Consider the following 14,387-nt stretch of genomic DNA (forward strand, 5'->3'; position numbering starts at 1 on the left):
AAAGCACTTAGCACAGTGCCTGACACATTGTGGGTGCTTCATAAGTGCCTTTTTTGTGGAATTATTGTGGCATTTGAAGACTTTTAATTTTGAGAAAATGACAATTCAAAAAAGTGTTAGACACCACTTATGAAGATCTCAATCTTGAATCCATTCTAAAATGTTCTACCTATAGTTCAATCAGTGCTAAATTCCTGCCTTTAAGGTTCAGGATAAGAGCTCTTACCTGAACTATTTGACTAAGTAAAACAATCAATCAATTAAGAATAACAATTCATTTCCCATGCTTTTCTGACCATTATATATAAAACTAAATAGAATTATGCATATTTTATCAACAGGGCTCCTACTGGATTTAAATAAAACAAAACAAAAATTCAGGAAGTTTTGATCAGAATTAAGAAGAGTTATAAGGATAGAGGGCTTGATAAAGATTCTTTTAAATTATTAATTCACATTCTTTTGTTTATATCTGGGCCATCCCAATGAGTTCCCCTAATAAAATTCTTCCTTGTAACAGATAAGTACAATTGAACAAAACTAATTTTGCATAGGCTGGACCAAATAACACTATAATCCCTTCTAATTCTCAAATTCTGTGATTCTGTGATCATTCCTATAAAGCACATAGATAGGATATATGCTTCTTTCTTCAACCATATTCTACCTTGCTACTGAGAGCTTCATTATAATTATCATAATAATGACAAGCCTCATTATCAATCTCTAGAAAACTCAGTTGATCCTTCTATTCTTAAGAGTTCAGAAAATCTTTCAGAATTGTTTTCCAACTTTTGTTACCAGCATTATGGATATTTTCAAAATTGTCAACTTGGTTCTCCTTACTTCTACTTATGATGAGAATTTTGCTCTAGGGTCTTTTGGGAGTTGTGACTTAGGAAAACTGAATATCAGGAATCATATCTCAAAGTGAAAAGAATTGAGTGAGAGGAGAAAGACACATAGAATGGAATTTTCTTTTCTTTGACTTCTTAAGCAAACTTCTTTGTATTACAAGCTAAAGATTTTACATGTTAACTCAATAAGACCATAAAATCATGGCTTTTTCTTTAAAAATCCCACAACTATTGCATTGTCCTGAACATATAGTAGGCATCCAATAAATACTTGTTGATTTGACATGGTGAGGAAAATACTTCAGGGCTTTCTGTTAGCTCTAATGGCTATTTATAGGCCAAAAAAAAAAAAAGACTTATACAGACATCCTAAGTTATATATAATCTTAAATGGCTTCCTGATAGATGGTTCAAATAAATTTTAAAAGGTAAAGATAAAGAAGGAGCAGACTTTTTTCCCTTGGAGGGTGAAGTAAAACACCTCACTATCATTGTTCATCTCACTCCTGTTCTTTTGCAAAGTAGCAATCTGTAGCAGAGGTCTTTTTATCAAAAATTCTCCAAAGTTGATTTTATTCCCTTCCCCCTGAGGCAGGCTTTGCTAAACAATTTCTATTCTGTGCTTACATCCTTCAGTTAGTTGTAAACTGTAACCATGTTCCCCTTGAAATCCCAAGTTGAGCTACTTACTTTTTTTAAGCTTTCTTTATAAAAGTGTTTCCTTTTTACATTCTCATTCCTGAAAACTCCTTGAATTGCTTCCCTAAAAAGGATTGGACCCAAATATAATATGCTTGATAAATAGTTCTCAGGACTGTATATTTTTAAAAACTAAGGGTCCCCAAAATACTTGTGTTTGAGGGAGTTAGGTCTATTGATAGTTACCATATTAGAAATTTAAATGTCTTAGGTTTATTATGTAGATTTTAAGTTTACTTCAAGGACACCCTGAAAATGTCTCAGGGTCTACTTGGGGTCCTTAGATAACATTTTGAGGACAAGTATACTATATGGTCTTGCTCAATGGCAATTTTAGTTCCTCTTGGTTGAGCTCCAATTTTTCAGATCCTTTTTTCATATTCTCTTGGAAAGACATAGCTATGGTCATCCCCGCTCACTGGAAGTATTTCTTTGACTCGTTATTTACTCATTAAAAGTATTTCTAAAAGTGTTTAGGGACAAAAACATTGTAAAAATGCCATGGCTCATACAGACTACTCTTGAAAGCATCTCATTTGAAGGCTGGTCTTCCCTATCCTCTATACCAGCAACTTGAGAGAGGGGGACAGGAGGGAGGGGGGGGGCAGGAGAGAGAGAGAGAGAGAGAGAGAGAGAGAGAGAGAGAGAGAGAGAGAGAGAGAGAGAGAGAGAGAGGGAGAGAGAGAGAGAGAGAGTTTTTACTTTGAATGATGAAGATTTTACTGACTGTCCTTACAGAGACTTTTCTACTTAGATTCAATCATTAATTATTTGGCATCTAAAATCTACTCAATACATGACTTCAAAGGTTTTATGAGCATGTTTTTCTATAAGGTGTCTTTTCCTATGTTAACAGAAAATTGGCCCTTCAGATACCAGTTTTAACTCTGGTTAATACAAAGGCAAGATGAGCATGACTGACATTCAAGTAGGGAAAAATATTCCAAAGACCATCTTTGTACAGATTTCACTCCTGAAATACAAATTAACAGAAAAGTGATAGGAAGAAGATGAAGGCTGTCCACTGAAGAGGATACTTCCCAAAACAATATAAGAGGTTCTTTCAAAGCTGGCACCAAAAAATAGGGTTAAGAAACCAGCTCCAGAAATCTCAACCAGAGACGTTAAAAACCATAAACAAGGTATCTGTTATATTGCTGTTGCCAAGGTCATGCTGGCTGACTGAAGAACCAGAAGAGAAATGGCAGTGCAGTCCATATTAAATGCCAGTGGGTGGGGCACCTTCATCAAAGTAGAATGATGGTCTTAGGTTTGAACATAATCACGTGTGTGCAACAAAAACAACTATGGTGAAGTTGAACTACTTTGGGCTAAAACCTCATACTTTTTAATAGAGGATAACAGATTCCATTTTGCCACTTTTAAATTTGATTCTGTTAATGTGAGAACTGAACAGGATCCTCTATTTAAAAGCCATCCTGGTATGGTTTAAATGTATGCTGATTTTAAAAGGGATCCAAATGAATAATGCCAGTGTCTAGAAATTTAGTAGCAAACCTGCCCAAATCTCCCAGGAAATCTAGAATGGTAGAACTAAGAGTACTGGCATATCTAATCTAATTCCTTTATTTTATAAGTAAGGAAATTGAGGCTCAAATTCCTTACCCAGGATTTTTCAGCAAATCATCAATAATGAACAAAATGATTTTAAGCTAGAATAGATCTCAAGGAACTCTCATTTTACAGATGAGAAAATTGAGACCCAGAGTTGAAATCACACTGGTTAAGTAGCAGAGCTGAGATTTAAACCCAGTTCCTTTGATTCCAAAGGATTGCTTGCTCACCTACTTCTTTTTCCTCTACAGAAATAAGAGTAGAATCCAGTTCTCTTAAACCCTGGGTTGGGGCTCTATTATATTAGCTAATGTGAGGGGGGGGTTTTGGTTTGTTTCTTTATGATAAGAGAAGGAGGGCTGTGTTGTTTTCTATCTGTTTTCTTTATCAAATAAAAAATAGGTAGGTATTGACCTCTAAGGTCCTTTCCAAACAAGGAAACATATTGGTCAATGCTGAGTTTGATGTTATACTAGCACTGATCATCACATTTCCTCAAATTAAAAAAAATTATTGTGTAATGCCACCTAACTTTTAACAAGAAAAATAGGACACAATGTAATTCAGACAATCTAACAAATTCCTCATGGGCTGACTATCATGCCACACATGTCAATATTTATTTGAAACAGTAAGGTACAATTCATTCACTTTTCTTGGCCTCTCTGTAAAATAATGATATTGGTTATATAATATCTAAGGTCCCTTCCAGCTTTAAATTGTTGATTCTGCTTCCATGCTTATAATACAACTACACAACCGCCATATTATTATGGTTCATGCAAACTGGGGGTGGGGTCTTAATTTACGGCATCATATCAACTGCCCTTGAAGTTTTAAGAGCATGGGTCCTGACATAAATGGAGATTCCACAGTAGCAGAGAGACACATTATCATTTCCTCTTCATTTATAGGTCTATTATTGGTAAAGGATGCATAATGATGTGGAATAAATAATTAATTCATTAATAACAATATCAAGTCTTTACATAGTACCCACTATGTGCCAGTAGTCATGCTAAGTGATTTATAAATTCCTCTCACAATAATTCTGATAGATAGATGCTATTATTTCCATTTTACAGTTGAGACAAATAGAGGCTAACTGATTTACCCAGGGTCTCATAGCTAGTAAGAACTGAGGTTGGACTGGAACTTACGTCTTTTCTGACTCCAAATGTATTTCTTTATCCACTCTATCTCCTAGCTATCTCACTAAAAGAGATGGCTAGTTTTATTTGTGCCTTGTCTCAAGACCTTGACATTCATCTTTCATTCATTTAGCTATTCATTTCAGTAAGATTAAGCAATGGCTAAAGGTGATTGATGGTGAAAATGTGTGAAGGCTTAAGAATGTTTTCTCTATTTTCCAAACAAACTGAAGTACCTTGTTTTCCTGTTGTCATGCTTCTATGACACCAAACATATTCTATGAAACTCAAGTTGGCCTTTTAAAATGATGTTAAAAGAATTTAGACATTTCTGAGTGTGTGACAAAGTTTCATCAGGTTTCTTTTCACTGTAGACTAAGAACAAGATTTATAGGCTGACAAGTAGTGTGGGAGGTGGTAGTTAGGTAATTACTATGAATAGTTCTCTTTCCTTTAGCAGAGATGAAGAGGTGTGTCTGCTAAGCTGATTGCAAATGCATTAAATTTTCTTTTGAAAATGGGTCCATCAAGATATTAGAAAATGCCTCTATTGAATTTTAGGATTAACCATTGACCTAGGTACCTTTAATTGACATCTTTCAGAGATGTTCTTGATGGGCCAATATTTACTGAACCTAGGATGCTCTGCTGGGCTGGTTTTTTTTTTTGTTTGTTTGTTTGTTTTGTTTTTGTTGTTGTTTTGGTGGGGGATGGTGATTATGATTAGGTGCTATACTTGCTCATGTTTATTTCATAGCCACTCTCTAGGGGCATATGATAACAATGACACAAGTAGGACAGAGCATTAGTGTAATAGTAAAGTACAAGGATAGTAAAAGATCTCTCCTGACCTCCTTGCCCTTTTCCATGCCTTCCTCCTGTCTTTTTTCTTCTCCAAATCAAAGATTATGAAAGTGAAGGACAAAGCAAAACATCTAACCTGTTTTTCTATCTGCTCCTGAAATTCCATTTCAAGAAAACTTAAATGGAATTCAACTTAAAAAGAAATATCATGTTCAATATGAAAACAAGATTCATGCCTTTAGTACAGCAAACAGATTTTAAGCCAGCTATGCTTTGAAATACTTCACACTATAGCCCCTCAAATGAAACTAAGGGAAACAATATGGGGGTGAAGTTTAGAAGGAAACTTAACTAATTCACTCATGTTGAACAAATTCTTTTTTCAAAAAGTATCCTGGGCACTTGTATAATTACCTTCCCAAGCTGCCCATGTACCAATAGTTGACTCTTCAGAGGTCATTAACATCAGACCAGTCCTTCTATGCTGCTTACCTAGTACTTAATAATTACAAGTTCAGTTATTTAACTAGAATCTCCTTCTGGATTGCCCACCAATCCAGACTCTTGCATGGCTCTTTATAGAGAGTAGTTTGAAAGGAAAGTTTCCTTGGTTTTTTGAAGAGCCTCCATTACGCACAACAAAAATGTCTTTCTCTGGAAGTATAATTTATAAGTCACCACCAAATTGAGACAGACTTGGCCATAGACTGGCTATTTTTGAAATTGGATAAAGTTCATCTTTATTTTCATCCCATCCCACCTCCTCACTACTTTTAAAACTTCACCTCTCCATCCCATTTTACCAGACTTCAAAGCACCTGTCTTATTCTCAGCAAGTTACTAACTAATCTTACCTCAAGTATTATTTAATAATGATATAAGGTATATTTCTGATAGAAGTATGTGCATTTATGTAGGAAGCATATTTTGAAGATTCAAATGTCTTCAAGAATAAAAAAAAGATAGCCTGGTTGAATTCTAGATATCCTAATAATAAGACAGTATGAGTAGATTAGCCTATTTATTGTCCCATTAAATCACTTGTTCCACTGGCACTGGGGTCTGGAAAACTTAAATTCCATCTCTGTTTACTTCCCTTGCCTACCCCACACATCAGTTACCAGGCACAAATTCACTCTTCTGTGCCCATATACCATTTTCCTTGTCAAAAGAAATATTTCTGACACTATTCTCCAGATCTTGGTAAGAATGCTAATGTGATCTTACTTCTTCAGCCTTCATTCACTTTTCTAGATTGAGTTGTAAGTAACTTTTCATGCAGGTGGTTAACAGGGACAAATGTGATTCTTCCCAGAATGATACACTTCTGGTATTTTACCCTTTTTACCAAGAAATATATTCTTGATTTACACATAGTAGGCTTTCATTTCATATTTTCTGATTGATTCTCTGAGTGTTTGAATTGAACAAATCTTTCCATAGGTTGTTTGCCTACTCAGGAAAAAGATTGCCAGTGAATAAGCAAGGTGAAGGGGAATCAGCAGAGATGCCTGAGTGATGCATTGCATCAAGCTGCAGGGGAATACTGTCATGTATTTCTACAAACAAACCTAATTAACTGTGCCCATGCCAACAGCACCAGGCAGGCACATCTGGAAGCAAGAGAGGACAAAAACTCAAGCTGAAATGAGAGAGAGGTTTGGAACAGCTTGGCACCAAATCCATTCATCAGGAGAAAGTGTATATACTTTTCCAAGTATATATTTTAAGAGACTTGGTCAGATTTACCTCTGGGAAAAGGAAGCAAATTATCAGTAAGATGAATGCCTAGTGGAATTATCTTGTTGTCATTTGGACCTGCCCCTATAGCCTGCCAACTCCCAGGTATTCATGTCCCACTGAGCAAAGCTAACCCCATAGCCCTTTGCAAGGTACTACTGTGGAAAAGGGCAGCAACTGCTTCTTGATGGCATTCTCTGGCCCAGAATTAGTTATTTCCCATAGTCTTGGAGACTTAAGTGTGCTTATTGACAGTCCTGAACTACTTCCCTCCAAAGGAAAGTAACTCAACTCTATTGAAATCTATTCTCTTAGTCCTTTGGACACAGATTGCCTCTGAGCACATGCTCAACTAACATTTTTTCCTGGCACCAGAAACAGCTTCTTTGGAAGAACTAAACCCTCTTGGTTACTGCCTTCTTCCATTTAATATAAAAGGTCTTCACCAGGAGGAAAGGTCCTTACCAAAGCTTTCTGGACCTAGTAGGGGCTGAGCAGGAGAAAGGCTAACAGAGTGAGTCTTTAGAAAAGTATGTATGTGTGAATATATACATTTAATGTATATATGCATAAAATATCAAATGTGTCACATACATACAGACACATGTATGATATCTATCTATCTATAGATATAGGGAAATATGTGTGAGTGTATGTACACACTCTCCATCATCCATTTCTCCCTTATTCTCAGGCATTCTCTTAGTGATAGAGGGACTAGAACCAAAAGTAAAGAGCCTACATATTTCTGTCTTCTGCTATTTTCCTCTTGGAGCTCCACCATCACTTCTTTTATCCAATTCTTCAGGTAAACAGTGATTTCTCACTTCCCTAAGAAGTCTCTAACAATACTTGCTCTGAAGGCAGAAAAAGTTAAGTTTGAATCCTTTCTCGGATATACACTAGCTGTGTGATTCTGACCAAGTCACGTAACCTTTCTAAGTTTGTTTCTTCATCTATAAAATGAGGGTTTTGGTTTTAATCACTTCAAAGATCCCCATCAGCTCTAAATCTATGATCCAATAATGTCAATCATCTAGTATTTATTATGTGCACTATTAAGTGCATATCAGAGTATGAGATACTTGAGGGCACATTAATAATGTAACACAATCCCTAATATCTCCTCACTATAGGAATAAACAATTGCTTCTCTGTGTTGCTAATTGTAGTCAGGAATTGGTAAAAGAGACACATTATGACTCAGTCACATAAGGATTTGGCTGAACTGTTTTTGACCTGTACAACATTTCAAAAATGGAAAGTTCATATTTGGTACTGTCCAAGATCAAATTCAGTTGCTGCTCTCTAGAAACTAGAAATAATCTCTCCATGTTATCTTAACTCCAGCATTATTTCCTAAATAAAGTATGTTCTGTCTTTGGACCTTGGGACAGGAACTTTTTATGAGAGAGGAGGAGCTTGTGCATAACCTTTTCTTTGAAATTAGGAATCTTATTAAATTAGTAAATGATAACAAGACAAGTATATATTTTGTTTCTTAAAAGCCCATGAACCTAGCTCAAACTTGAGCTAAGGTATGGTGTGTGTCAACCATATTTATGATTTTGAGTGGCATAGCCATGTCTAGCCCTAGGCAAAATTGTGAAGTAGGTGAAGTTTATCTTTGACAACCTCCCAATATTCTGTTTTCATCCCCAAACACCTATCCTATGTTCCACTCTTGTTCAGTTGGATATTAGCTAGTCCCTGGTGAAATGTTAACTGATCATTAAGGTGTTAGTTGATGATGACTTAAGGTTTGACCCTCCCAGGGATATCTGATTTTTCTAAAGAGACACTTCTGAAGACAGAAAAGCTTTCAACATCCAAAGAAATAAAGCTGTAATCGTGGAATGGCAATTATGAACCAGGAGGCAATTTACTTGAGATTTGTAGCTAGAGAGAACTACTCTCAATATTTGGGAAAGCTCACCTTGCCATTCTTTATCCCTCTACCACCCTAACCAAAAACCTTTGTCTCTTGTTCCTAGGATAACCCAAATCTGTCTGTCCTAAAAAGCTCAGCCAGGCTGTCCCATAATAAAGTGCTTTCTGGAAAGGGATCTGATTTTCAGGTAACCAATTCTTGTAAAGGAGTGATTTAACAGACTCCACAGAATTCCTCTGAGAAGTTGCCATCACCTAAGCCTTCAAAATGCATAATATAAAACATGAACTGCTCCTCCTTAACCTGAATGTTAAATGTTAATTTGATCAGGAAGAGGTTTCAAAATGAAGTTAAGATGACAATTCTCTCTACATCCCCCACCAACACCTCCAGTCAAAAATATATAGACTCTTTCAAAATAAAAGAGCAACAACAAAAATATTTGGGGGTGGTGGGAAAGGGGCTCCTATGTAACAAAGTATTTTTCATATTTTTATTAAGATCATAAAATTCAGAACTTGAAGAAAAGTCATCTTATAGGATAAGATCATGGCATTATAGACCTAGAGCTATAATCCAATTTCTGAATTTTACAAATGAAGAAACTTTCAGAGAGAAATACAACAACTTGCCCAAGGTCATACTAAGTAGCCACTGGCAGATCTAGTCTTCCTTCTACCTCTTTTTGATTGGAAGAATCCTTAATATTCCCTTTTCTTTTTTATGACAACAATAACAACAAATATACTTGAATGTTAATCGTCACAAAAATATAATGTAACCTACATACTACTGCCAATATGACCTTGAGCAAGTCAAAGTCACATTAAAGAATCTGACCCTTAGTTTCCTTTAAATCCATAATCTTATAACCTTAAGTGATGGTACAAAGGTGAAGAAATAATGATCTTTAGAAAGAACCCTGGGTTAATAAGCATAAAAATAGAGGATACAAGAAAGGTGCAGAAACAGTAGAAGCCTAGAAATTTACTGAATTGTGAATAAGTGTTCTTGGACATTAAGAAATCATTCCTAGAGCTAGACTCTGGAATGGGCTTTATTAACCCAGGCCTGGTAAAGAACAGAGCTCCTACCTACCTATCAAGCTTGATCTGAATTCCCTTGTGTAACGTCTTGCTCCCTAAGCTTCCTAATGCAAGTGGTTTCTCAAGTGCAGATAGATTAAGCTGGTTTGGAAGGGCAGTTGGTTATACTATAGATACTGTACAGTGTGAATATTTTGATGAGGGAGTGGAAATAGTAAAAACCCTCCACCCTCGCTGAGGGAGGAGCACTGACTTTGTAGCCTTTCTGTGGATAGGATACCTTGAGCCATTCACCTTAATCATCTGGGGTTCATTTTCATCATCTATGAAATGGAGGCAGTTGGCCTGGTGGCCTTGGACTAATCACTTTTGAGTTTCCTTCTAGTCCTGGGTCTACTTGTGACCAGATTGATTTTGTTTCCAGGGAGTCCAGCTAAAATTCTCTGAGGCATAAAATGGATTCTGAGCAGGTTTCTTAGTTTAAAAGCAGGGATTTTTTCAGCAACTAACACCACTATGTACCCAGCGGAGAAAACCTCCACTTAGGTTCCCACTTTCTTCCTCTGCAAGTGCGTCCTGATTTAAGGCCCCCTGCTCACTTTAACCACATATCTTGGATAGTTCACCTTTGAAGAAAACCATTTTAAGTCATCAATTTATTTCTCTCCCTGCCTTTGCTCTCTGTCTCTTATTCCTCTGTGCAGGCACCATTGTTGGTCAGTGGGCTGGGTCAGTAGTGCACCTGATGAATGGGTCAGATGTCCTGCCAGCAACATCTACCTAAGGACACCGGGGGAAAGTTTCCCGGCCATCGGTGGCATAACTTTCCCCGATGTCTCTCGCCCACCTTCGCTCCTCCATTCCTGCTCCTTGTTAAACTCTCCGCCCTCCTCTCTGCTTCTTTCCCTCTGCCAGAGGAGTGGGAGCCGCACACAAAGATAGCCGGGTTTGGCCAGCCAACTGGGAGGCTAAGCTTTGTGAACGAGCCCGGGGGAGGTGCGAGGAGGGCAGCGCAAAGCCAGGCCGCCTGCGGCTCACCTCTGCCGCGCAGCTCTGGGGCTCGCGGCTGGGGTCAGGCGCCCTCCCAGTCCACCCGCCCCTCTAGTCGCTCAACCCGGTGCGTGGTTCCCGAGCACAAGGAGGTTGAGCTGGCGGCTGGGGCATGCGCCGTGGCGCCCACTGGGGTAGGCAGAAGGAGGGGAGAGGGGAGGTAGGACCACATCATTCGGGTTGTCTTTCCAGCACCGAGCTGCCAGTTGCTGGTTGCCAAGCAGTTATCATTGTTTCTGTGGCGATTGCAGAGGCTGTTGCTAATTGGAGAAGCCCCACTAAGCAGCAGCATCTTCCCTTCTCTCTGCACTTTGCGTTTTAAAGGAAGAGACCTAGGCTCGTCTCCCCACCCCCACCCCAACCCCTTCTTTTGAGTGAAGATAAATTGCACTCGGATTTATTTCATGAAGTGATGGACTGAATAACTCTTCATTCCCTCCTTGGACTCTGGTGCCACCAAACTCACCGTTAATTCCTACCTGCTCCTTTGGTAGTGAGCGCCCTGGAAAGGAGAGCATGACTACGGCTAAGGAACAAAATGTACCAGGGAAATCAGTGCAACAGCAGGAACAGGTAAATGCTGGCTTTTGGAAAGAGAGAGAGACAGAGAGAGAGAGAGAGACAGAGAGAGGGACAGAGAGAGACAGACAGAGAGAGAGAGAGAGAGAGAGAGAGAGAGAGAGAGACAGAGACAGAGACAGAGACAGAGACAGAGACAGAGAGAGAGAGAGAGTTTGTGTGTATGTATGTATGTGTGTGAGTGAATTTATAGATGTGTAAATATATTAATATTCCAAGTTGTAGGACAGTGTTTCCTGAATGATTTGTGTGAGAAATACTGGGAAACCATGAATTGCCACCTGAGTCACAGAGCTGTGTGGAGAGATGAAGTGTGGAGTGCACCTGGGGTCTGCCATGCTCTCTCCCCTACCTTCCTTCTATTTTTAACAGATCTCATGGCTTTATCAATAATGCATAGGCATGGTGAGCATCTGCTACAGTCCACTCTATGTGTTGGTATCGTTGGACAAAGGCCCCATCTCCTTAGAGCATCTTAGTTTTGCATTTGTGAGTTTAGAGAGCTTTTTCGACTACTTTATAATGAAGCCTGGGAAAGGAAAAAAGGGGGGGAGGGGATGCCAGATAATTCAAAAATATACAGGTCATCAAGCAAGACTAATTTTGCATGCCAACACAAGTCAAAAGAATATGCATGTGATAGGTCAAAAGGACTTTTTTATTCTTTCTTGTCATCCATCTCCTTCCTCCTTTTTTTCAAAAAGTATTCTTCTAATGTATTATCCCACTGTTCATTATGGACTAATAATGGAGCAGAAACTTTCTATGGTAGAAGATATGGCAGGTATATCATTGGATCCAGGTGATATCCATAGCTAGGAAGAGAAGAAGCTTTTATGAGGATTGCTGAGCTACATACAGCTGAGAACTGCAATGGTACTTTCCTGTGGCAGCAAGATAGAAGCTTAATTCTAACAGGAATACCTCCACCACATGCAGTCTCAGAGTCTTTGGGGAAATAAAGGTGGATAGGTAGGAGATTTTTTTCATTTATGTACACATTAAAATAATTCCCTCCTTAAGAGACTCAAGGAGTTCTTATCTTTTAATCACTGCTTAGTTCACCTCAGGCAGATCATTAAAATAAATCCTCTGAGACAAGATTCACAGAATAGTTTGTCCAAATCTAATAGATAAACAATATAAGCTATTTGTCCCTATTTATTTTGACTTGTTAGCTTACAGTATTTGGGGAAAAGGGGGATGATTGAGATGGGGAAAGGAGACATCTGGAATTAGGGAAAGGAAAGAGGTTCCCTGGGGCACCAGCTAATAAAATCCTTCTCTAAAGGGAATGTAAGAAGATAACTTTGAAACAGTATTTGGTGGGAAGAGACAGATTCCTTTCTCTTGAATTCTCAAAATGCTTTTTTTTCTAATAAAAAAGAGAATATCCATTTTGTTATTATTATTATTCATTGTGAGAGAAGAATATAAATGTGAAGTAGGAGGAGGGATTCTTTTGCAAATATGGAGATGAAAAAGCAGGTAATCTATTAGTATGTGGTTTTAGCCCAGGGGTTAATCTGCTCCAAATTTCTCTAGATTAAAAATCAGTACAAGTTATATGAGCATGAGGTTTTGTTTTGTGTTTTACTTGTTTTAAAGAGAGTTCTGATAAGTGTTTCTTTACTAAAGGTTTATTGCTACCCTCAGTTGCCATTCCAGAATTGATTCAGTGTCCTTTTACTGTCCTTTTGCTGTTTTCTTCTCTTAATAGAACATTAAATAAATGTATATCAGACTTATGGACTTATACTAGATCTGAAGTAATATTCATAGCCATATGGCAGAATTAATCATTATGAAAAGAACACACTAAATCCTTAGTGGTGATTATAAATGTAAAATCTGGTATGTGTCAAAAACAGGGCAGAGTTTGCATTTAAAAGTTATCTGTTTGGGATACTATTTATTATCATTTGTCAAATATATAAAACCAATAGAATGGGAGAGGTTAAATGAGAGGTAAAGAGGCATATGGGATATTATATTCCAGGCTTATAAATATTTGTTTTGTTACCTTCAGATTTTTTTCCCTACCTTAAACTATCTAAATTGTGGCCCCTGTGGCTTATGAGAGCAGATTTAGAAGCAGCTGCTCCTGTCACCGGAGATGTGAATGTCCTTTTCCTGTGTTCCTCACTGTGCAATCATCTTGACTCTGAGGCCTTTACATGGCCCTTTGGGTTACATATGTTCTCATCCTTGTGACTTAAGGTTAAACAGAGTGAGGGCCAACAACAATGCTAGTATAAAGGAAATCAAGTCAATAGGAAGAGAAAGGTCTCCTGGTTGAAGAGTATATCTACAGGGGAAAGGAGGCACAGGCAGTCTTAAGAGCTTGGAGCAAAAGCTCATCTTCATTCCCATTAAAATGTTGAAGTATGAAGTTCTGAAAGAAGTCAGTTTCTTAAGCTTAAACTCTTCTGCCCACATTCATATTTGTTAATCTTGTTAGCATTTTAAAAACGTATTTATTATCTTTGTTTAGATTGCTGATATAGTAATGGATCCTTAAGTAGTTTGTTTCATAGTTAATAACTGGGCCTGGGAACTGGGCCATTGGTCTACCTAATTAGGGACTTCTTCCAGACTAGAATTTTTTTTAAGGAATATTGATTTCATTTACTGTACTATCATAAGGGAATAAATTGCTAATTTTGTTTTTAAAAAAGATAAAAGAAAGAAATGCATCTGAGTTAGTATTTACTTAGTTATATGGCTGCCTCAAATTATTGTCTTCTCAGAAATGGTACCAGTCAACTACAATGGCATCTCATACCCAGGCATTGCGATCAATTACTCTACTAGGATTTGCTATTTATCCCCATTAGTCTTTTGTAATTGTTATTGGATACTAATAGACTTGAGCACTTCTTCACAAGTCAATGGATAAAATAATGAAAGTTTATTAGTCCCTGGAAGTTGATAGCCTGACCTATGAAAGGCAAGTAGCAGCAATTTTTATAAACCAATGGTTATGGCAAAATAA

The 14,387-nt window shown here is 37.6% G+C and overlaps 1 protein-coding gene across 5 annotated transcripts in view; it reads left to right on the forward strand.

The window, feature by feature from the left end:
• Positions 1–14,387, forward strand: part of DPP6 (dipeptidyl peptidase like 6) — a 1,262,248-nt gene that overhangs the window by 490,939 nt on the left and 756,922 nt on the right. The window contains exon 1 of one of the 5 annotated variants that reach the window (XM_007504649.3): positions 9,233–11,386. The exons of the other annotated variants lie outside the window; for them this stretch is intronic. Coding sequence (XP_007504711.1) covers positions 11,330–11,386 — 57 coding nt within the window. The 5' untranslated portion in view covers positions 9,233–11,329. Of the gene's footprint in view, positions 1–9,232; positions 11,387–14,387 lie in introns of those variants that run through there. 5 annotated transcript variants of the gene reach the window in all.

This window comes from Monodelphis domestica, chromosome 5 (assembly GCF_027887165.1).
Source record: "Monodelphis domestica isolate mMonDom1 chromosome 5, mMonDom1.pri, whole genome shotgun sequence".
Classification (NCBI taxonomy): Eukaryota; Metazoa; Chordata; class Mammalia; order Didelphimorphia; family Didelphidae; genus Monodelphis; species Monodelphis domestica.